This window comes from Cyclopterus lumpus, chromosome 13 (genome assembly GCF_009769545.1).
Source record: "Cyclopterus lumpus isolate fCycLum1 chromosome 13, fCycLum1.pri, whole genome shotgun sequence".
In the NCBI taxonomy this organism is placed as follows: domain Eukaryota; kingdom Metazoa; phylum Chordata; class Actinopteri; order Perciformes; family Cyclopteridae; genus Cyclopterus; species Cyclopterus lumpus.
Window position 1 is genome coordinate 2,878,991 of NC_046978.1, and position 24,447 is coordinate 2,903,437.

The window sequence follows — 24,447 nt, forward strand, 5'->3', positions numbered from 1 at the left end:
CTGATGTTGTTCAGTGTCCACTGTGTGTGAACGACATTTTAAGCTTTAAAAGCCAAACCGCAAGAAGATATTTCACTTCACCTTTAGATTCTGGGAGAATAAAATGCACAGCGTGAACCACAAACAACAACACGTCATTACAAGATGTTATTTATGATCCCTCTGAACATCTTCCTCGCCGAATGTGGGAGCTCATATTGAGTAAAGCCCGGCCATGCACGCACTGGTGTATCAGCAGATGACGAGGCCACGCACCACTGGTCGGTTTAAAACCACAGGATTTGGATTAAATAGCTTGTGAGAGAACCGATGAGCCTTGGGTGCGGGAGGGGAGGGAGCTAAGGGGCTGATTTGTATCTTTTACCGGATCGAGAAGGGGAGGAGGCACGGAGAGTGAGTTATTCTTGAAGCAGCACGGAGCCTGTGTGCTGTGCGGTGTATTAGCCAGCGACGCAAGTAAATCGGCTCCTGCGGCGACGACGCCGAGAGCTCCAGAAAAGGCTCGACCAGCTCCAGCCAGGTGGCGAGTCTAAACAGCCCTCTTCTGCTGGACATGAAAGTGCAGCAGGGCTGCAACTCATCAGCCATGGGGATCCCGGTTACAACTGAAGAAGAATTGCGCAGAAATACCGTAATAACGCCCGACGATGTGCTCGGGTTGCAGAAGATCACCAAGAGTAAGTAACCTTCTACTGTAATGTACACGGTGGGGAGAGTAGTTAAAGCCGTAGCCTACAGTTAGAGGAGATTAGAGCAAACCACCTGCTGTTGCTTCCTTGTTCATTGTCTTTCTAATAATGTACCGTTCGTTTACGGTTTGTATTGACTGTCTGGAGGAACCAGACACCGATACCATGGACAGCGACAGACTGATCGCTTTCAACCAGTGTATATCACATTCAATAAGCAGTTACAGGTGGAATGCCTTTATTTACTATTATGGGACAAGCAGGTGAAGTTTCCTTGTTACTAATAATACTAACAGGTGTGATTGGAAGTGTTTTCCTCTCTCGGTGTCTGAGTGTGTGGTATAGGTAGGCATTGAAAGAGAGAGGAGGTTATTGAACACTTCCTTGGTGTGCTTCTCAAATCCTGCTGGAAAATAAATCAGCTCGTACTTCATCCTCACCTCAGACACCTGTGGCTCAGAGGTAACAGGTGGCCAGAGATGTGATCCACTGATTATAGCTTGTCACAGACTGTAGTCAAGTTGAAGAAATACAAGAGAAGAATCAGCCTTGTTATGGAAATTGTTTCCAGATTATGTCATGGAGACAGGGCAGGGTGGCCACGATGCCCGGTTTCAAGTGAAGTCAGAGGAGTTTAACAAACTTTGAAATTATATTTTACCAGTATAATATTCTTATGTGTTATTTGTCTTATTTTCAGTGATAACATATTTGCTCTCAAGACCTTGGTTCTTTGATTGACGGTATGGTCGGGACTTAAATGGAAATGTAAAACAAGCATGCAGGTTTAGTTTGCAGAGGTGGCAAGAATATATTTTTTCAAAGAAAGAAATTTGATGAGTTGAGTCTACTTCTAACTTCTAGCATAAAAGTTTGTTCTTGACCTAAATGTTAGTTTGTCCAATAAATAAAAATAACATTTTTGATTCTGGGTGTAATTTGTAGCCTTTTTCTGGAGCTTTCAACATTATTCCATAAACTTCATCAGGGAATGTGAGCAAACATATTATAAACTGTGAATGGGGGTTGGTATCGTGGACTTTGCCTTTTTTGGGGTTTAATGATTTTCCTTTTTTCGTTTTAATCTAATGATATTCGGAGTGTTTCCTACCTAAACTACTAGTAACATCTTTGAAACCTGCTTTCACTCACAAATTGATACATTTTTCTCGATGAACTGACAAATAATACTAATGATGTATTATTGTTTTCTAAAAGGTATATTTGCATTCACTTTCATTAATTCATATTTATAGCGGTGATCAATGGTGAAGTCTCGAGTCAAGACTGAACCCCTCAAATCTAAACACCAACTCTTTGCTCTCAGACCATCAATACAGTTTTCATTTGGTTTCCCCTCTGCAGAAATGCAATACAAGGGCTCCGTCAGGGTAATTATATCAGTCATGATGGTGCAGTAATCTCCGCTCTCCACTGGCATCTATGTATTCTGGATTATGTCAGGAGGGCTGGAATGTAGCAACAACAAACCCGATACACTTCAGGTAACTAATGACCCTACAGCTGCAGCATAAGTGAGTTTGTTTACATTGCGGATGTCAGATTAGACATGCAGTTGTTTTGTTCCTTGGGTGCAAATTTAAAAAGAAAGATATCACATGTTGAATATTTTCTCAAAGTAGATACTTGATGGTCAAGGATGGCTTTTATAACCCGTCAAAAATTACATCTCTCTTAATTTGAACCAAAACTGGATGATGTTTGTGTTTATACAAATTACTTTGAATCTGCTTCCATGTTTCCTGACGAGGGCACAAAAATGTCTCTCCAAAGGCCCAATCTTTTTAAACGACGGACGTTACCACAAAGAAAAGCATATTGTGCTGCACAATTCAGGCTATTATTTTCTGGTGCAAGAGAACAAAATCCGTGGCATGAAAAGAGGGAAGCATAAAATGCGTCACCCTGCAGTGTAAATTACTTTTACAGTTGTGCTTTTGGGAGGTAAATGCCACCATTTTGGGGCAACCCAGCTCCAGTCTGTCATGCTGGTTCAGTGCTGATAAGCGAGGCAGAGCGCCTCATTGTCACACAGGCAGAGAAGAGAAGAAATACAATCCAGGCAGTAGAGAAGCACCACTGTGATGTGAAAAATGACACATTATCAGTTTACACCATGGATGATTTATGATATATAATAGAATTATCCTTTATTATAATCAACATACATTTTTTAAGACATTTCTGCTATTAAACCTATTATTGTTTTAGCGTGTTCAGTGCATTTCTAAAATTGTTATTTAGATCTCTATTTTACCCACTTACCTCTAATCCACCAAGTCTAATTGTGTTTCCGTGTAAGTGCTAAGAGCAGGATTTCCTGTTGATAAAATATGAAAATATGTCTCTTATTGAAAATGCTCTTTAGTCTTTTAAGTTGACTACACACGTTTTTAAATGTGAACCATGAATTTAAGAAACGCACTCTTCAGTTGGATTATAGCAACCTCCGAGCTCCAGATTCATGCATTAAAACAATACACAGGGGTCACACCGTTGGTGAGGCCGTGTTGCTAAGGCCGTGTTGCTATGGTACCGGTGACACAATGAAATAAGATCTGGGAAGTCCAGTTTGAATAACAGATTAACGCGTTTTAAAGTTGTATCAAGAATGGTTTATAATAGGCTACTGAGACAGGATTGTACAACCTCACATTACCATGCTGCCAAAGCTGCACATTAACTTGTCCCAATTGTCGGTAGCAAAAGAAGAACCCAAACGTGGAAAACCTCAAAAATAATGGCTAGAGACCATATACTTTCTGAGAAAGACACGGGGACAAGGAAAACACAGACTAAATATAGAAGGACAGGAAGGTTTACAGAACAGAGGGAAACTAATCACAGCGGGGCAGACAATCAAAAAACACAAAGGCATATACATTCAATATTGACACATGAGGAGGGAACTTATCAAAATAAGACAGGAAACACTAGAAGAAAAGGCCTGGATCTGTACATGTTGTCCCCCATCAACGACATTGGAAGTGCATTAGAGTGGTGGCAAAAACTAATTCAATGTCCATCTGACACACTTGAAAAAGCGTGACCCTGTCTGTTAATGTCTTGGAGTAGAGAAGACGATATGGCGAAGCTGTCATGACAAACGTGTTCATACCTGTTCTGACTGGACACACAGAGGCATGCTGTTTAATTGAGGATAGTGGGGAACACTTTTCATGTCAAAGGCATTCACGGTGTTGCACTCGTACACATGGAAAGTCCTTAGGAGAGAAGTTTGAATCCTACCACTTCCTGCGTGAAGTAGACAGGCTTGTTTGTTTCATTACAGTTTCTTAGGGGACTTATAAGCTCTACCTCACTTGATGCTGACTCAAAGAATCAACATTGATGTGTACTTTTTCCCCATCCAAATGATTTAGTCAGCACAGCCTGGTTCCTTATACACTAATAGGCGATCAATTATTTGGCGTTAATAAGTCTGCAACACAGAGCAGTGCTTTATCTACGTCGGGTGGGATGTCCACTCTGTGATGTCTGCCAAAACAATGGATACAGCTTTAATTAAAATTGATTGGTGCAGCCGGCTCTTAATCTCCCATGCACAGCTGTCACAAGGTTACTCTTTCATGGTGAGAGATGGCTTGTTGCATCCACATCAGTAATCAACACAATCTCATGAACTGCCTTTTATTTGTGCTTCCTCTTTCTCTTTGATCAGGCAGTTGTTCACGCACTCAGGATCAAATTAACTCAACATCCGACCATTTATTAAGTTCAAGGTGCATTATGTAAGATTGTCTTTTTCTAGGGTTATTGATTAATACCAATAACTCAGTGATTACTGGCTGGTGCTGATATTTCTGGCGGAAGCTCTGTGTTAAAGTCCCACACTGCTAGCTTTTGGATTTCAATTGACCAAACGGAAAAATATGTCGTCGACACCATCCATATCTATAAAGCTCCCTTTACACCTTCAGGTTTAGGTAATAAATCTCATTAGCTCAGACCGACATGCAAAGAAGACCCTCTTTGTACCAATAAGAGGTAAATAACCCTAAATACGTCATCACAGAGAGCGCCAGCATACATTTCTCTACAATCCAATGTTCCCATGATCAATGACGATAGGCCTCAAGTAGATTTTTAATGGATTGCACATTATAACTGCAGTGTGTTAGTCAACAAGATTTATGTAAGTACATAATTATGATCCAAGCTTAACATCGTCACAAAGAAATAATTTGCATTAGTACCAACCTTTCTTTTCTTGAGGCCCCACAAAATAAAGCCATGGCTTCTTGTGACCCATCTTCACTGGTTTCATACAAGTTCGAGATCTTCAAAAAGTGGTCTTGTGATCAATCTCGAGGCCAAGACCTATCTCAAGTACTACACTACTGACTATCTATAGATGTCTTAATCTACGCATAAATATACCCTGTACATTTTAACCAGGAACCTTTGTTCTCATGAATGAAATGTACAGATTTCATTAAAGTAGACATCAATTAAAATATGTATCAAAGCTAGATTCACATTCTTCTTGGGGTCTTGGAGAAATTAGAGCAGCTGGAAAGCTGTCGTTGCTTCCCTTAACCTGCTGTACAAAAGGTGTGCGAGTGGGCACTCCCTTTGACAGACAGTTATAGCATACATTCACATATGTTAGCAGGGTGACTTTTGTATTTGATAACTATAGAAAAAAGCATTTCATTCACAAATATTACAATAATCTACTGTCTTTTACAGAATATACATCATTAAATGAATGATCTGTATTTATTTGCTTCTCAATAACTAAAATGTTGAACTCTGTTTGGTTATACACCATCAATGCATTTCTTGTTGTTCAGTGCTCTAATTTGCTTCAATGAAACCCTTTTATGCGCTTCTTTCACAGAACATCCTGAGTATGAACTTTTACTGGTCACAAGGCTTTTTCTCTTTTTAGACAAGGAAGACAAATAATGAGTGTCTTTCCAAGTTCCTCTCACAGCCTGGCCCCTAAATATAAGTGGTCAGTGTGTGTGTGTGTGTGTGTGTGTGCTTGACGAAGGTTAGATCATACACTGTAATTAAGTGGTGTCATGTGGATCACCTGAAGAAAGGATATTTCTTGGGCTACATTCACACTCATACGTTTTCTGTTTTGAAACGAAAACGATCATATTTCTGTTCTTAATACCAACACGGGAATGCACGGTGTTGTAGTGTGTCACCTCACAGCAAGAGGGGCCGGGGTTCGATCCCTGATCCTGGGCGTTCCTTCTGTGTGGGGTTTGCATGTTCTACCCGTGGCAGCGTGGGTTCCCTCCAGGTTCTCCGGCTTCCTCCCACAGTCCAAAGACATGCAGCTCAAGTTAATTAGAGGCTCTAAATTGCCCGTAGCTTTTAATGTGAGCATGAATGGTTGTTTGTCTATGTGTCCTGAGATAAACTACCGACCTGTCCAAGGTGAACCCTGCCTCCGCCCAATGTCAGCTGGGATTGGCTCCAGTGACCCCGCGACCCTGGATAGGATAAGCGGTTCAGATAATGGAATGGAGTACTAACATGACTATTCACGTACACTGGGCATGCGGTTGTACAACGCTGCACATTTTGCTTTATCTCTCACACAGACACACACACACACACACGCACACACACACACACACACACACACACACATCGTACACTTAAAAATCAAAGTTTACTAGATTATGGTTCAATACATTTGGTCAACTGTAGCGTTTTTTTCAAACTCACAAATTAACATTTTATGCCTTGTTTGTTTAATAATCAGTGAGCTCTAGAAGTGCCATGAGGCCAATTGTGTTACTTACAGACGCAGCAAGGCTCACTGTTTCGCCCTGTTTGCAGGCTTTATGCTAAGCTAAGCTAACCGTTTCACTGTTCAGACATTAGAGCTGTCTAGATATACTCATCTAACTCTCGGTAAGAAAATGAGTATGCATATACCAAAATGTCAAACATTTTCTTTTTTGTCTCAATAGTTCAGGGAGATTAGATCCTAATATTGGTCCTCAAAAAAACCTCTCACATAAGTTTTATTTTTCACACTGTGATACAGTCCGGGGAAAGATAAGAGGAAAGAATCTTATCTGCATTTAGCTGCTCTGAACGCAACCTCTCCACGAACCTCAGCGTTTGCCAGTTTGCCGATAGGTGCTATTAAAGTAGAGACACGTAACAGCCTGCCATGCACAGGTGCACCCGACACCATGATGAGAACATCAAGGTGTAACGCTAATGTCACTTGCTGCCTTTGGCTATAGATTATTTCAACGTGAAGACAAGTAAACATGCCTTCATTGTTTTTGCTCATGTTCTGGAATAAATTCAACACACATACTTTGCATTGATCGGAGACCACAGGGTCAAATGGAAAGAATAAGGCATGCAAAGTCAATCCCTCTGCTGAGAGTCTGTAACTCCGGGCTAATCTTGGGGATTAAGGAGCTATAAATGGCAGCTCATTTGCTCTCTATGAGTGCCACTTCGGTGTCAGGCAGGCTCTTTGTATCTGAACACAGGAACACAGCTTGACTCAAGGCTTGGTGCTAATGTTACTCTCTTTAGAGGGGCTGCAGCCAGAGGGATGTCTTGACTATGTATGTCAGTAGAATGAAAATGATTATGTTTCTGCTGTCTGTCTTTTGGTCTATGACTATTGCCTGTCAGCATAGATGAGATTGGCTGTTAGAAACAACACTGCAAGGCTAAAAACATGAATTTATTTACACAGAAATCACAATAAGATTAATGTAGAAAGTCCTGTAGGTAATTATGGCAGATCACCTGTGCTGAGAGTTAATGATGTGTTTCCCCAGGGGGACAAGAAAGCGTATTGTAATCTATCATGTTGTAGTGTCATTGAAGTCACTGTTGACACACACCGATCTGCACATACTGATTCCCTGCTTCAAGCTTGTGAAATCCGGCAAAAGGAGGCCTTCAGTCGATATGAGGAAGCTTCAGGTATATACCTACCTTCATTGGACGTGACACATTTCATTTGCATACCACTGATGCCTTATCTAAGATACTCTCCTTTGATTTGCTGCTGCACCTTGTTGTTGCGGAGCAGCCAGGTGGATGAGGGGAAGGAAAAAGACGGACTAATAGAGCTGGCACACTATCAGAAGGAGCGTTGCTAGGTGACAGTGTTGAAGGAAGTGAAGTGGAGCACTTCATGTGTGTGTGCGTGTGTGCGTGTGTGTGTGTGTGTGTGTGTGTACGTGCGTGTGCTTGCGACGGTGTGTGTCGGTAAAAAAAACAGAAGGAGAGAAGGAAGAAACAACTGAAATATGAACGTGTATATCATGGTTTACAAGAAATGGGGATTGATGCAATAGGGAAATAGCAGATTTTTCTTTGCACAAAAGGTTACGTTTTTTTGTAATTGTAATAGTTTGATTGAACTTTGCGTATGTCGTTGTATTTGTATAGTTGCACAGTTACAGCAAGGAAAAAATCCTTGCAACACTACCCTGAAAGAATAATGACTGCAGTATGGTTTCATTTTTTATAACACCACTAATAGTTGTATTGGAGCCAAAGTAAATCCTTAAATGAATTGTTCAACATTTTGGGGCATGCATTTGTTCACTTTCTTGGCGAGTTAGATGATAAGATGGATGTCACTCTCATGTCTGTACGAAAACGATGCAGCTGGAGTCAAGTGGAAGTAGAAGCTCTGATCCAAAGAAACAAAGACCTGCCTATTCCTCAAATCCTCTGTCTCCATGTTTCTCTCTCTCCACCATTTGTCTGTCTCTCACAAATTGAAAATGACTCTCATCGTTCAGTGTGTGTGTATGTTGTTCCTTTTTATCCCCCCATAGCTCACACTTTATGTTGTTGTCACTGAACAGTGAGCATCTGAAAATATTTTGTATTACTACTCCAACAAATCTCTAATAAAGCAGTAGTCCATCGTCATCAGTGAAGCTGCTCCATAAGCCGAGGCTATGAAATCAAAGAGGTGTACTCTATAATAACGAGGTTGCATACGCCTGTGGGAGTGAACTGGTTACGTGTGATTACTTGGTGAAAGTGACTTCACCAGCTGAGCTATCAGATGAAATACTCCATCTGTCTTCTTCAGCAAGTCTGGGAAGTAGCCATTTCTGATTCACAAAATGCATCTATCTGTAATCTGGCCAAAGAGAGCTGCTCGGTGACACAAGATGCAAAAAAAGAAGTGATATTTTTGTAAGAAATTATCAAATATGTGGATGACACATATTTTACTCTTTGGAAAAAGAAATTCCCTCACTTACTCTGGTCCTTATACTGGACTTTACAATGAGGGTAAAGAAAAAGGTTTTGTTTACCAATTACTTCAATTGATGTATTTATATAATCTGATTTATGGGGATGAACATTGGTGCCTTCAGAAGGTGTTTAACCATGTTAAAAAATAATAGAAAACGACTATTAGTAAGATGGTTATGGTGCGTTTTTGTCCGTTGAGGAAAAACGGACAAATATTTTAAGTTATTGTAATATAAAGTAATTATGTTGCAGCCTTTAAGATCAGAAAGGGACAGTTCTGATCTTAATTACAATTATAATTATGAAATCCTACAGCTGTTATTAATATGTTATTAATCCTATTCATTATCCCTTTATTTATCAGATTATAATGTAGACATTGATTTTGAAAACGACAAGTTGTAGTTGGTGGTATTTGGTTTCTGTACTGCATGATAACGAGGCCCAGTTCAGTGTCAGCAGTTCACCGTTACACACAGACAAACATATCAATATAACATATTACAAAAACCAAGCAGGATTAAGGACTATTTTACCCCCGACTGTGCATTGGTAGTAAGGTGCTCTATAATAGCATGTGAACGTGTTTCCTTTCTGTTCCTTTAGAAAAAAAACAATATCAGCCTACAAACACTATACTTAAAGTAATATTCAGCGAGTGTCTCACATCACATGAACTAGTAGCACCAGAGGGCACTGCATTAAACAGCAGCTCTCCAACTCACTTGCTGTAGTTTGGAAGGCAATATAAAGAGACTTTGAGCCAGAGCAGCTTAACATGGAAACATCTTGACCAGCCTGGTTTTGTTCATCATGGGAACATCCACTCACATATTCTATGTTAACATGAAATCTACAGCAGAGAGATGCAACAACTTCAATTTCAATTCAATTCAGTTTATTTTGTATAGCCCAATATCACAAATTACAAATTTGCCTCAGAGGGCTTTACAATCTGTACACATACGACATCCCTGTCCCAGGACCTCTAAGTTTATATAAACTACATCCACAAAAAACACACACAGGTATAGATGTGTGCACACATGCATGCATATATACAATGCTTAAGAGAAACATCCTTCCCATCAACGATTACACAGCTAACTACCAGTCTAGTTATTGCTGATAAGTTCTTGACATGACTAACTGGGCTGCATGTCAAAGTTAATGCAGTATTTCAAATAAGTGAACATTGAAAAACATGAAAAGTATAATAGTCAAAAAGGTAAGGTATTCTTCTTCACTTAGATCATTTATTGCTTCAAAATGTTTTTGCAGACAATTTTTTTTCCAGAGGCTTTCAGTTCTGTGCCTCACGTAGTTGTAAAAGATATTTCTTGAATTATCTAAATAAATTGAATTCATAAATACGTCACTTGTATTGACATGATTTATCCCTGTAACCAATAAGCACTGATCTACTAAAACATTAAATATTGCACACTCTCCTTGTTCTTTTGCTGAAAAATGTTAATACGGTTTGTCATATTCCACATGCATTTGCATTTAAACTATCTAATTAGTCAATGGCATTATGTCATTGGATCAACCATAACTGCCATCTTGCATCTTTGTTTTAGTTTCAACGTCTGACATCTGCACATTTCAGCTTTGATTCATTAGGAAAGCTGTGGTGTCACAAGTGTCATATCAAATCTGTGATAGTCAGCGAGGCCAAAGTAAGTCTGAGTCCAAATCATGTGGTCAACATTATGTTTAAGGCCCATCAGAAAGATTTAGTGGCATCTAGTGGTGTGTTGCAGATTGCAACCAACTAAAACCCCTCTTGCTTTTGAAAGCATGTCGAAGAACAACAGTGACCTACAGGTAGGGTCAGTTATCTTTAGGATTAGTAGCTACTCTTCTCAATACTCTGCTTTTCTACATGACTAATAATAATAAACTTCAGAATAGTATAAAATATATCTAAATACCATTTATACAGCAGCAGCAGTTATGTTTACAATAACAAAGTCACAATTTAAAGTAATTAATATCTCACTGGAAACTAATGTAAAATGTTAATAAAATAAATAACTCTTCTGAGTCTAGTTTATAAAGAATGAAGAACACAGAAATCCGTCAGTCTTCTATCCACATGGCTGCTTTGTCTAATGCTTGTCTACGCATATGGTGGTGACCATTCAACTAGGTTTCACTTTCGTTTACACTGTCTGTCCTTGTTGCACAGATGTATTGATAAAGTGTTGTGCTTTTTAATCGCAAATGCTTTATTGCACATTATCCTTCACTTCACCACAGCGAGCTATCTGCTGGTGCTTCATGCACGTGTTTGTCTCTCTGTGTGTGTGTGTGTGTGTGTGTGTGTGTGTGTGTGTGTGTGTGTGTGTGTGTGTGTGTGTGTGTGTGGTATGAGAAGCTCAGCTCGACAGAGAGCGCAGAGAAAACTGCGCTGCAGCGTGATAATGAATGAGATAACAACTTTAAAAAGTACAACAAAAACGCAATTTAGCGCCAGGCCCGTTTAATACCGGGTTTCGGAAAGCATCCCTATCTTCAGATAACTTAAAACGCGCAAGGTCTCTCCCTGTTCTGGGCTGTTCTATAAACATGGCGGTGCAAGATGGCCGACTTCGTGGAATGCGTCTTATGTAAATATAAATATAAATGCTCCTCGTGGAAATATATCTTTTTCTAAGCTAAGGAAAACCTAACAATTCTTAGTTTCAAGTGATTATACACTGATTAAGACATAGTTATGAATATTATATTCCATTGCTGCCAATTAATCCCCTAAATGTTACACACTGTTACTTTAAACAATAAGCTCAAAATAGTCCTGTTTCACAAGAGGCACATTTTTAGACAAGGTGTCAGGTATGATAGACTGTACTTGACTATAAATATCTTCAAGCAGGTGGCTAAAGCTTGCTTGGCCCATCTGCTCTATAACCCTCTCAAAACAGTTGAGGATGCAGCAGTGTGAGTTTGTTATGCTCAGTACCACCAATGCTTTCATGTGTGTGTTTATCTTGTTCATTTTGTCCGTCATTGTTGACCCCTTACAGTCTTTTTAAATGTGTGAGACCCTTCAACCCTTATGCAACATATAGGCCTCTAATAATAACTGCCCTTACCATAACCCTGATGAGATAGTAAGTGTGTGTGTATGTGTGTGTGTGTGTGTGTGTAAGAAAGAAAGAGAGAGAGAGAGAGAGAGAGAGAGAGAGAGAGAGAGAGAGAGAGAGAGACACTCCCCATCTGACCAGCCGGTCCATGTGATGGTAAAACACAATAAGCCTCTTAGGGCTAATCCTGCCGCGTTGGTAGGGGGGTGTCTCAGATTCACACAAATACACACAGACACACACACACACACACACACACACACACACACGCACAATCATGCAATCATGACCAAATCAGTCACCCTGCTTAGGTTTCTTCCAGTGGGCTTGTGTTCAGTCAACTTGAGAGTCTCGAACAAAGACCTGTTCGAGAAAAGTATCAACGACGCAAATAGAACAGCAGCCTTTTCAGTTGACCATATTATAATAAGGAGGTGTGTGTGTGTTGTTATTTATTAACCTCAGGACATAACAAAAAATACATTAGAGACATAAAACAAGTGGCACACGCATTACCAATGTTTGTCTCATGCCTTGGGACAGATCTGATGTGTAAATCCAGGGTGAGCATCCTAAGAAAAGGTCAGTAGTTCTACTAGTAATCAGTAAGCAGTAAGCTTATGATCAGACATGCTCGTAACAGATATTACCGTATCTTGGCAGAGACCAACAGAGGTGACCATTTCTCGATAATTGACAGCTTGCTGCCTGACATGAAAGGTTTGCTTCTTTCACAGTGACAACATGAAAAGAGAAGAAATAGATGTTTGCAGTATCGGATGAGAATACAGTCTCAAGGGTCTTTTCTCTATTTTTCAGATTATCTTTGTTCTCCAGAAGAAAATGTCCACATGATCGACTTCACCAGGTTTAAGATCCGTGACATGGAAACAGGGACGGTCCTGTTTGAGATTACTAAACCTCCAACAGGTCAGCTCTAACCTATAGAAACCAAATAACATATTATAAAACAGATCCGAATACCCCATTTTGAAAGAAAAAGGAAATAAAAGCATCCTCTTGGGAGCCTCTATGAAGATGTTCCCTTTTCATATGTTTTCCCTCAGACAGCCGGAGTCCGCTACTGAAGTGATGGGACTTTTTCTTTCTTTTTTATCTCACTGTCCTTCGCCTCCTTTAGTTTAAAGGTTATTTTACTTCTTAGATGTTATCGTATGATATTTGTCATGTCTCCATGACCCTGTGGAGGACAATCTAATGTCATAATGGATCATTTCAACCAACGCGCTTCTTTTCTTTTAATTGTTTATTGTTTAGCAGAAGGCAGAAAGCACTGTGACCCCAACGCAGGCCGCTTTGTCCGATACCAGTTCACCCCGGCCTTTCTGCAGTTGCGGCAGGTCGGAGCCACGTAAGTTAACAGTCAGTGTGCTTTTGAAGCCTGTGAGAGAGCAAGAGACGTGTTTCAGAAACAGCTGAATGATGCGATAATGTGCGATCAACCCTGCTGCATAGACAGAAGACCCATACCGGATGTGGGAGGTGTGTGGGTGTCAGTGTGGGACGGCAGGCTGACGATGATAAGTGTGAACAGACAGAGCAGCCGAGCCCACCTGCTTGAGTCAGGCACCAAATAGCTGTCAGTACTTCTGAGTTGTGTTCATCATAACTAACTCATTTGGATAATCTAGGAGGTCTGATGAAAAAAAGCTCAATGTATGTTAAATACGATGTGCGTTGTGCATCATATAATGAAAGAGGTGTTGTGTCTTATTTCGCAGAAAAGGTAACGTGTTAATTGTAGTTTTGGAAGACCAATTTAAAAGACAATTCTGTTTACAATTTGGGCTTTATTTCCATAGTCATCTTCATTCTTACCTGTAACTTGTATTTGTATTTTTTCATGATGACAGATATATTTTGTCTCCCCATTTGAATCCATTATTTCTACTGCCGTGGTCCAAGGAGCAGACTTTTTTTATACGACTAACAAAGACTTTGTTGTAATGATGATTCTATATGTTAGCAATTCTTTTCGTAAATATTATGTTATTATAAGCATTAAGGCCAACACTACATAAATATGGCCCTGTAGTTGAAATGAACTGGATTTAACTTAGGTTACTGGACCTTTAAGCAGTCCCCAATGTTTCTCATTTGCTTCCAGGTGGATGAATACATTTCCTCCCTGTGTTGCAGAGTTGAGTTCACAGTGGGAGACACACCCATCAACAACTTCCGCATGATAGAGAGACACTACTTCCGCAATCAGCTGCTCAAGAGCTTCGATTTTGAGTTTGGCTTCTGCATGCCCAGCAGCAAGAACACATGTGAGCACATCTACGAGTTCCCCGCGTTGTCTGAGGAAATCAGTGAGTGGCACACACAATACTCCGACACACACGTGTGACCACAAGAGACAAACACACCCACGCAGAGACGTTTTCTCAGATCTGATCATGTGAAATCCTGAGTGTTGGGTGTTTCTTTTCTCTCTCAGTGCGCGAGATGATCCTGCACCCTTACGAGACGCAGTCTGACAGCTTCTACTTTGTGGACAACAAGCTGGTGATGCACAACAAGGCAGACTATTCCTACAGTGGGGGGCCATAGGAAGACCACCCTCCACCTTTCCCTCCTCCCTAGTCTAGACATTTGACATGACATGTACCACTGTAGGACCAGAAACAGATGAACTAACAGACAATTCACTGGCATTAAATGCTCTTGTCTCCCTCCTGTTAACTGCATCATTTCTCATTCAGGTATTCAGCTGTCAGACCAATAGATTTCTCCCTTTGCCTCTTTGCAGGAACATCGAATTCTGCCAGTTTTCTCATCATTTTTGCATCAATGTGTGTGAGCGAGTGTGTGGGCAGCTAAGTGTCTGTACATACTGTTGATTTCATTCTGTATATGTGGGTTCCACTTGATCATCAGCAAGACGTTACATTTTGTGTGTTTCAATAGCAAATAAAATAAAGAGAGAAAGGCGACAGTGAGTAAGAGACGCACCATGAGACATAAAGAGAAATAAAGTTACCCAAAAAAAGTTAATAATAATGAATCCATTCAGATGTACATTTATATAGTTTGTATAGGAAGCTGATTACATTTTTACTCCAGAAGTTTCTTAAATTTCTAGTAGCACACATCTGAATGATTCATTATGTCATCGTTCATTTGAACGACCAACAGAAATGTGTACTTTGTCAATGTGAATGTGTCATTTGTTGTAAGTTTTCATGTAGTACTACTAACCTACTTAAGAAGTATTTTTTAAATCCATAGCCACTCTGAAGTGTCCAAAAATCAATACCATACCAATTTTGATATCCAGTACGTTCTCTGTAGTACTGAACACTGTGTATACTTTAATTATGATGAAGGTTTTGAGTATAAAATGAAAAAGTTTTGACAGCGGAAATTCCATCACTGCAATAAATATTTTTTCGAAGTCTTGATATCCATTGTTTGTTTGTTTTGTCAAAAGATGAAACCGAAGCAAAAAAGTAAACAGAACAGAAGCGGCTAAATAAGTAAATACAACCCCGAGGTAACATATACAGTTACAGACTTTTATTGGTGGGATGGAAAGTTATTCCAAAATGATGTTGTTACCTGATTCAATAGTGTAAATCTAAAGGGTTTCTTCTCAAATATGGTATTACTGATTTTCAGACATTTACCATCTTTCAACAATGTAAGAGCAATGGTTAAAGATTCCTTCTAAACATGTTTTAAGACTGAACCAAATAAGCTGCTTGGATCAATAATGTGTGTGTGGTTCCACAGTCACCTAGTAATCTCGTTCAGATTTACTTAAACGTAACATGTTTTAATTAGTTTATGACAATACTTTTGGAAAGACAGTGGTTGGTGAAACTAAAGAACCAAGAGCGCTTAAATAATGCCTGTAAATAAAGTGTCCAGGTGATCTATATTGTATAGTTCTCCTCGTGTTTATGAAGCTAACGAGAAAGTGAAAGATGTAACTGTCGCAGAATCATTGTATATCATTTTAATGATCAGAAGATAACTTGAACAAGCTGCACAATAGCTGTGTCCCAATCCTGCGGTTGTTTCCGAACGGATATATATATAAATACAGTATAAACATACACACATATTGTAAAGGTTTATGTTTTTAATTAGTTTTATGTTCAGTCATATTTTTTTTTCTTAACACATTTTGTTTTTCTAAATTAGTAATCAGTTACAAATCAGTTGATATGTTAAATAACACAAATCGTTTATGTAATACAAACAATTTATTTGACAATAACTTTATTTGATTCACACATATATCAATTAATCTTTCTAATAGATAAAAGTGCCTGACTTCTTGCAATCCTTAGGCAAAGGGAATCAATTTAGACACTTAAACAACAGCAGCAAAACAAACGTCAGCAAACGTGTTTGATAACTTGTAGTAACACATTTTTTCGTGATGTTTTCCCATTTTCTTTCAGAGGGAGTCGCCCTCCCCTGCAGGCACATATTCTCCAAACTGTCTTAATCACATTGAGAACATTATGAAAAGAGAAACAGTTCTCAATAATCTTAAGGATGGAAACTTACAAATGTTACACAGCAGGATATACACAAATTCACATAGAAATGATTTATTTGGATGCCATATTTTCGGTTTGAAAAAATAAAAAGGTGACAGTCACAACTTGCATCTCTTTGACAGCAATGTAAAACACAAATGTAAAGGGTATTGTTGTCCCATCTACGAGTTGTCTTATTAGTAAAGGCTTTAATAGGATGATAGCTAACCTTAAGTACAAGATCTTTGCTGCCATCTTCTGTGACAACAGTTTCACTGCATTGATACGATGACACCTCTTATCACCATCACCCAGGCATTTAAAACATATTATATATATTATTTAGAATTGGAGAAGCTGCAAACCTGCATCGTAAAAACTGTAACATGTCTACTGACAATAATCTCCCTCTCTCTCCCTCTCTCTCTCTCTCTCTCTCTCTCTCTCTCTCTCACTCTCTCTCTATATATATATATATATATATATATATATCCTGACATCAGTGTAAACAGTTATAGTTATTATGCTGAACTATACCATATGGTTTGCTTTAAATACTATTCATATTCAATTAGATATTTAACATATTCAATAAAAAATTCAAACCTGCAATAACTGTTTTTTGTTTGTTTGTTTGTTTGTTTGTTGAGAAAGCAGCCAGCAATGACAAGCATTTATTAACAGTGTGTGAGTTCACACAACACAGTAGAATAATTCAGGCCAATATACATTAGTTTCAGGTTGCAGCAAGTTCAATGTAAGGTGCTTAAGCTGAGAAAATCCTCCTTATCATCATAAACAACTTTACTGAATTATATTTAATTGGATAATAACATTTATAAATGACAAAATAGTTTTTAGAATTACTTAAAAATACATGAATTAATATCACAATTATGTGATATTATATAATCAATGTGACAATACTGTTTGTATAAGGTAAATAAATAGCAAATTCCCAAAGTTTTCAATAAGGAATATAATTGTGGGGGGTATAGAAACAGAATGAAAAAAAGATATATCTATTTTCTATTTTGAGGATTTGATGGTTTAAATATCCAACAAGCTAATACTGTGGCAAGACGCTCCATGTGACAAATAATCCCTATTCAGGTAACTATAGTACATCAATAGTCAGAGAGTGTGAAAGAGCCCAAATAGTCAGGTCTTTATATCAAGGAGATGGATGTGGAACAGGAAGTCAGATACCCAGCAAGACTCTCCACCCCTGAATACACCGCAGGATGCAGTCCATTCGAATAATCGTGCTGATCAAAGCTTCTATCGGTGTTTTCGTCTTCGTCACCTGCTTTTTGTCGGCCGACGTCCGACGTCTGACCGCCAGGAGACGTGACCCGTGGGCAGCCGGTCTGGACACGGTGGTCCTGCAGGGCAGAGGTCGTGGTAACTCGTGGATCAAACACCAAGCTGTCCCACAAGTTACCTGAAGAAAAGAAAAGAAAAATATATCTTTAACAGATTATGTCACATTAAGAAGCTTTTCCTGCATTGACAAGTCAAAATGTCTTCTGTGAAAATGAGATGATGGAGACGATATGAGACAACACTTTCTCGCCTCCTTGCACTGTGCTTGTTTTATTTCTATCCATCATATTTTCTCCACTGTCTCTCGTACCTTGCAGCTGCAGGTCAGTCAGACTGGGGTTGAGCGTGTCGATGTCATAACTGGCGCCTCCCTCCAACAGCAAGTCCTGCATGCTCCTGGAGCAGTACTCAGCCTGCAGGGCACCGTTGTAACTCGGTGGCATCTTACCAGCCATGGGTAAGCCTCCAGTGGCTGACGGGACGCCAGCAGCAGGCTGCTGCCCACAGGGTGAGTACAGGGCAAAAGAGTGGCTGGGCTGAGCAGTGGCAGGGGGAAGGTAGCAGGGCTGCGGAGGTTGAACATGTGCATACTGTGGACGCCGTAACGGTGGTCGAAGCTGGGCTGGGGTGCATGATGAGGTGGTGCCAAAGATAGAGGCCACCCTGGATAACAAAGCTGGGTTGGTGAAAGGGGGCAAAGACCTGAGTTTGGTCGGTTTCTCTCCCAGTAGACGATCAAGATCTTCTGTAGAAAAAGTGTGCCTTCAAATTAAGTTTGAAACCAATAAGATGTACTAAAATTCAGAAGTAGAGGTTAGATCAGCAAGAACTGACTAAAAGGTCAAACGTTTGTTCAGTACATGTTTTAGATTGTTCTATTATTGTAATTAATTCATGTTAAAAATCAAAATTCTGAAAAAACATTATTTCCCACTTATTGTGCTTCATGTTCTCTTCTTGGGTACTGACTTCTTTCACTACGTTTAAGGGACCCACCTGGGCTCGCCATGCTCCTGCGAACGCTGATGGGGTCCTTGCGACGCCACTTGTGCAGCTCCTCCTGCATTTTCTCCACCTTGGCGGGATTGAGAGCCCAAAGGCAGCCTTTACGGGACAAATTCTCACTTTTGTTCTCCACCTTCTGAAAGCACTTGTTCAGGGAGAGGTTGTGACGCACAGAGTTCTTCCATCCATCAGGAGCTGACTGAAAACAGAGAGCAGTGAGTAGATGCAGAAGACGGGGAAGAAAAGGTTTTAAGCAGCTGTTCTTGCCTGTTCTTATAATGTCATGTCAGAGTACTTCATGGTACAAAAAGAAAAGCAATATCAGGGTGGCTACATGTGTATTTATAGCACTGTGCTACGAGGACACTTATCATTTCCTTCATAAAATGCCATAACATTGGGAGAATTATATATTATATATTATATATAATCTCAGTGACATCCTCATATAACTTGTCCAATCAATCATATACAGTATGACCTTCTGTTACATACATAAAATAAAGAAAAGCAACAGAAATCCTCAGAAGCTGGAACAGTGAATGTTTCACATTTTTCTTTGGGAAGTGAAAGTATCCAATAATAATTGAACAAGACTGAAAGTCTACAGCCATGCTAAAATGCTTACAATGACAATGCTGACATTCTGATATTTAGCATGTATAATGTTTACCAGTGAGCATGTTAGCATGATAATATTTGTTATTTGGGTATGTAAACAAAGTACAGCTGAGGTTCATCGAAGTCAGTAAGATATTCATCCTCTGGGGTACAAGAATGTTTGAACAAATTGTCATGGCAATTTATCCGATAGACAGTTTCAAACTTGGTCTTTTATTTACACAAACCTCTTTCCCTGGCGGTTAAAAGGTGTATTAATGTTTCCACAATCTGCAGTCTTTAATATCTGCTTGCCATGAATAAGTGTCTACCGGACTGAAATGATCTCAAAGATACTTGACAATATCTGGAAAGTGTTCAGACCAATCTCAAAAAATCTTTACCAATAATCTTCACCTTTGCAGAATACTTTGACTGTTCTTATCATCTGCCTTATGTGTTGGCTCTGCAGCCTGTGTTTAATGTTACAGGCAGCTGTTTGGAAAGCAGCCATCTGTACGGTGCCTTCTTAAGTTTGAATGGCAGCAAGTCTTTGAACTCTTTCCAGAGGTGAATGCGAACTTATTTGATTTGTAGATACTTGGAATGTACTATTTATGACGACTTAGGGTTTAGACAGCGGTCCGAACCTGCAGCTGCCTCATTTTATTAACATCAAAGCGAGGATGCATGTGTTGTACTTTACCAAGCACTTTCTTAACAAAATCATATCATTTTGATCTGTCTTTGGTTTCACAGATCAGATTTGATTTACTGAATGATGAAACAATCCTTGCAACAACCTCACCAACTCCTGACATACACACACATAAACATACACTGTCAATATTAAACAGATACAAAACCTCTCCTCGTTAAACTGCCCATGCCAACCTCCTGCCTCAACAGGTTGCCACTCAGCTGGTCCAGGGCCACCTAGCTGCAGGTGTAGTGACTTTTGTGTGTCGTCATTAATCATGGGGGAGTAATTCATGTCAACTGCAACACAGAAGTGGCTTGGGGAGATCTTTTACGTGCAAGATAACGCTGAGCTAACCTAAATGTGAAATACTTCAACTACTGATCTACTGTAGAAAAGCAATCAATTGATCCAAAGAGACTTGCTGGAGGAGAATATTGATGTGGGTTGTTAAAGTGTTGTACTTCATGACGACTGCTGCTCTGGTTGTGCTACTGAGGATTTTTCAGTTGGTTAAATATGTGACATACAAACATAAATCGTGGTACCTTGAAGTATGGAAAGTGTTCAGTCATGAAGCTGTAGATCTCACTGACTGGCAGGCGTCCTGTCTTGCTGTTCTTCAGAGCCAAGAAGATCAAGATGCTGCAGTCACAAAGGAAACATTTTTTTACTTTCGCATTTTATTCATATATTACATTTGGAGGCAACAAAGCATTTTATGATACCCCACCCATATTCAATGAACGAGAATCATATAAGAATTTTTGAACTCCACAATGACGCTAAACAGAAATATAAAAGATGTCAAACTACGTTGAAATGCGCTGCAATGTTACCTGTATGAGTAGATGGGTTTGGGGAAGATGGACTGTGCGGTGCTCTCCTGGTGTGATTGAGTGCAGAGACTCTGGAGGGAATATTTTGAGCTGTTGGACTGATCATAATTAGGATACTGTCCAAAGGAGACCTGTTGAGGACACACACACACACACACACACCTGAAAACTGGCAACAATAAAAGACAGATATGTTTTACAGATTATTGTGGTACCCTCAAATCGTACATGTAAAGCTAAATATTTCTCACTCGTGTTTTATTGATTATCACGCAGATCCCATCTTCTGCACCATCGTTGCTACAACCCGTGAACCGATGCACTGACTCACCTGTTGTACAGGGCTCGATGAGCTGTAAAATGGATAGCTTTGAGACAGAAAGCAGGTGGGGTCTACTGGTACACTTGGTGGTTCTGGGAACGAACTCTGCTAAAAATTAGGGAATAAAGTTTAGAGAAGCCATATGCATGTGCAAGAGTGTACATTATAATAACATGTCTGCTTAAAACAACTCAATTGCTTATCTTGGCCACTTGGGAGCATTAGAAACCAGTTAATTGTTTAATTGGTGAACTCAAACAATGGTTATTTTACACATCAAGCTCTCACGGAGTAATACAATCATTCATTTGGAGTCGTGTTTATGTTCACCTTATGAGTTTAAGTCTAATATTCTCTTTTAGCTCTGTTTTTGGTTTATAACAACTCCTGAGATAAATATATGTATTGTAGCAGCTAAATGCTCCACTATGTTCACCAGCTAGTCGGTGACTGCGTCAGTCTGCTGTCTGGTGCTGAGCAGGTGGTGCACAGTAGGTTTTTAGAGCTTTTGAATTCTTCTTTCAGTGCTCCGAGAGAAGTGAGAGTGAACCAAAAAGTAATGTTTCAGGTCAAAACAATGTGCGGATAGTCCCTTTAGAGAAGGAAGTTGCAGATTCAGCTGATAATTCATCATCATTATGCCCCCTTTCACATTGTCACATAGTAATTTCATACATTGTTTTTTGTTTTTTTATATTGATTATAGCTGCTTTAACATTTATATTTAAATGAGTTAATGTGGCATATGTGGGTCTTTTACACATTGTCACTCTATTTACTCACTCCCTTTCTTTATAGACTTCTTCAAAGTCACCTTACCTTAACTTGTTTTGGATTGAACAAACTGGAATAAAACGTGAGGATAAAATGAGTGTAGCATAAGTTTAGAAACCTGAACGCTGCCGTTGTACTGGTCCCAGGATGATGATGATGATGCCTCGCATCTCGTGCTGTGTGAACGAGCGTCAGGGCTGCACGCCTCCTGCAGACAGCTGAAGGAAGACGTGCACTGTTGGAGGCAGCCCGCACCTGGCCCTGCTCCATCGCTGAACTGTCGATGGTACGGATGGTAACGGTCAGAGTCAACAGAGCCTCTCCGCGGTGTTGGTTCAGACCCTGAACCGGTGGTTCCATCAGCACTGTGCTTCCTGTTCACATCTGCAGTACTCAAGCTGAAGTTGTTCCTCTCCTGCTGGATGAAGCAGATGCCTCTGCCCTCTTTATTCTGTGGTGGGATCATCATCTTTAGAGATGCAAATCACAATCTACACTAACTGTTGACAATTCCATCAAGGCTGAGTTTGATGTGTAAATCTAGATGTACTCATATTTCTGGACCAAGGAGCTGCAAAGACGCTGACTGGGAATTCCCTGAGGCCATTACTAGAAAACTACCTCTCTCATATAGTAAAACACAGAAAACTAAAATGTTCCCTTACTTTCATCTTTAAGTTATAACAACTTTATGTCTGGGGCAGGAGATGCTTTTGTTTATTTTATTGTGAAATGCAGTACTTTTGATTGGTTTATGGAGAAGTTCGATATTTCTGGGAAATAATATGAAAGTTTCTATATGATATTCAGAGTATTAATATAGCAGCAAACAACTATTTGCTATGTAAAGATATAGTTGAGTAATACCTAACTCACTTTCCCTTTTGTTGAGTGTCTTAGCAATAATGTGAATATACATATTTCCCAAAATGTCTAACTATTCCTCTAAAAATGTGGTGTTATACTGCATGTTCCCCAGTTAATTTTACTTAGGAAAGAAATACAGATCATAGGCAGATTAAACTAGTTGTCCATTGAAAGCCCATGAAATACTGAGGCCATTCGTCAAAAGCAGTACATAGCAGGTACAAGTGTCAGAAAGGATTTTCTATTTCCAGTGTCACACATAAGAAGCTGGTTCGGGTTAAAGCCTGAGGCAGCTCGGTACCTGTGATTCTACCATTTGCTGACAGGAGGTCCCACGGGGCTCACAGGTGCGTAGGCTAGCCAGAGGGGTTGATGTTGACTTGCCACCACTGTGGGAAAATGTCAGCGTGTCTGACATTCTGCACCAAAATCTGTGCCTGTGAAGAGAAGAAAAGAACGAAAAATAGGCTAAATTTGAAATGTGAGAAAAAGACGGTCATCTATCTTTAGTCAGTGGTATTTTCTATCACCAGCAGTTGGTTAGCAGTCGTTATGCTAAGCTCAGGCAACCAGAGTGGTATTGATGTCTCCTCAACACTTAGCAAGAGAGCTAATAAGCGTTCTTCCCAAGACGTCAAACTATTTTTTTGAATATTGGAATCTGATAAGAGTGGAAAAGCAAGGGGTAAAAAATGCAAGATGTTTGTTTTTCTATACTCTTGATATATATTGCTGTCTCAACTGGTTTGACAAAGCCCTTATTGTTACTGTTCCTCTGAGCTCATATCTAATGAGTAGTTCCCTTTAAGCCCCATTTATTAAAACATCAAAGTTTGACATAAGTGGATGTACATGATGCAAAGGTTTATCCGGCTTAGTGTATCTGATCCCAGCAAAAGGTGACAGACACGTGGCCCTAGTTCCAGTGAAGGTAACCTCAGCCTCAACATAAACCAAGCTCATTAAAACTGCCAACAAACCATGCTGTTAGGTCACATAAAGCCAAATAATGCTGAGCTAGAGAAAGTGGGATCCACCTCTCCTGTAGTGTGTGTGTGTGTGTGTGTGTGTGAGAGAGAGAGAGAGAGAGCAGTAGCAATCGTAGCTCTTTCTGTTCGCATCAACTAAGGCTAAAGTGTCATGGTGAAAGTTGAGAGATTTTAACCACTGTGGCAACAAATCCTCTCATCTGCTTGACAGACACGCTGCCACCAGCCAGAACAGATGCACTTACAGAAAGAGAAGTAGAAACTTCAGCAGAGGTGTGTGTGTGTCACGTTCTTTTCATTAAGATCCCGAAAGAAACTGAGCTGTTTTAGATCTCTGAGATAACCCACTGAGGTGCAGATGTAGACCCGAGGTGTGTGTGCCTCTCAATTGTCAAAACTACATGGCAGGTTTTTTTTAGCTCCTAATTTAACAGCATTTGAGATATTTCACGAATCCCCAAAGAA

General features: G+C 39.7%; 2 protein-coding genes across 2 annotated transcripts; one reads left to right on the forward strand and one right to left on the reverse strand.

Moving 5' to 3' along the window:
* Positions 1-553: 553 nt before the first annotated feature.
* unc119a (unc-119 homolog a (C. elegans)) lies at positions 554-15,392 on the forward strand. Its single transcript, XM_034548666.1, has 5 exons — positions 554-677; positions 12,866-12,976; positions 13,325-13,418; positions 14,207-14,379; positions 14,508-15,392. The coding sequence occupies exons 1-5, from the start codon at positions 554-556 to the stop codon at positions 14,618-14,620; spliced, it is 615 nt and encodes a 204-aa protein (XP_034404557.1). The 3' UTR covers positions 14,621-15,392.
* A 2,337-nt stretch (positions 15,393-17,729) lies between these two features.
* foxn1 (forkhead box N1) lies at positions 17,730-22,595 on the reverse strand. Its single transcript, XM_034548950.1, has 7 exons — positions 22,245-22,595; positions 21,362-21,460; positions 21,031-21,161; positions 20,740-20,836; positions 18,883-19,090; positions 18,197-18,631; positions 17,730-18,004 (listed from the first exon to the last, which is right to left on the reverse strand). The coding sequence occupies exons 1-7, from the start codon at positions 22,593-22,595 to the stop codon at positions 17,730-17,732; spliced, it is 1,596 nt and encodes a 531-aa protein (XP_034404841.1).
* Between the last annotated feature and the right edge of the window lie 1,852 nt (positions 22,596-24,447).

Excerpts from the sequence above, each read along its gene's own strand:
- unc119a (XM_034548666.1), top strand. The coding sequence starts at position 554 with ATGAAAGTGCAGCAGGGCTGCAACTCATCAGCCATGGGGATCCCGGTT. Across the intron at positions 678-12,865 it reads GTTGCAGAAGATCACCAAGA|ATTATCTTTGTTCTCCAGAA; the intron begins GTAAGTAACCTT and ends TCTATTTTTCAG. Across the intron at positions 13,419-14,206 it reads TTGCGGCAGGTCGGAGCCAC|AGTTGAGTTCACAGTGGGAG; the intron begins GTAAGTTAACAG and ends CCTGTGTTGCAG.
- foxn1 (XM_034548950.1), bottom strand. The coding sequence starts at position 22,595 with ATGATGATCCCACCACAGAATAAAGAGGGCAGAGGCATCTGCTTCATC. Across the intron at positions 21,162-21,361 it reads CATCGAGCCCTGTACAACAG|GTCTCCTTTGGACAGTATCC; the intron begins GTGAGTCAGTGC and ends TGTCCTCAACAG. Across the intron at positions 20,837-21,030 it reads AAACCCATCTACTCATACAG|CATCTTGATCTTCTTGGCTC; the intron begins GTAACATTGCAG and ends TTGTGACTGCAG.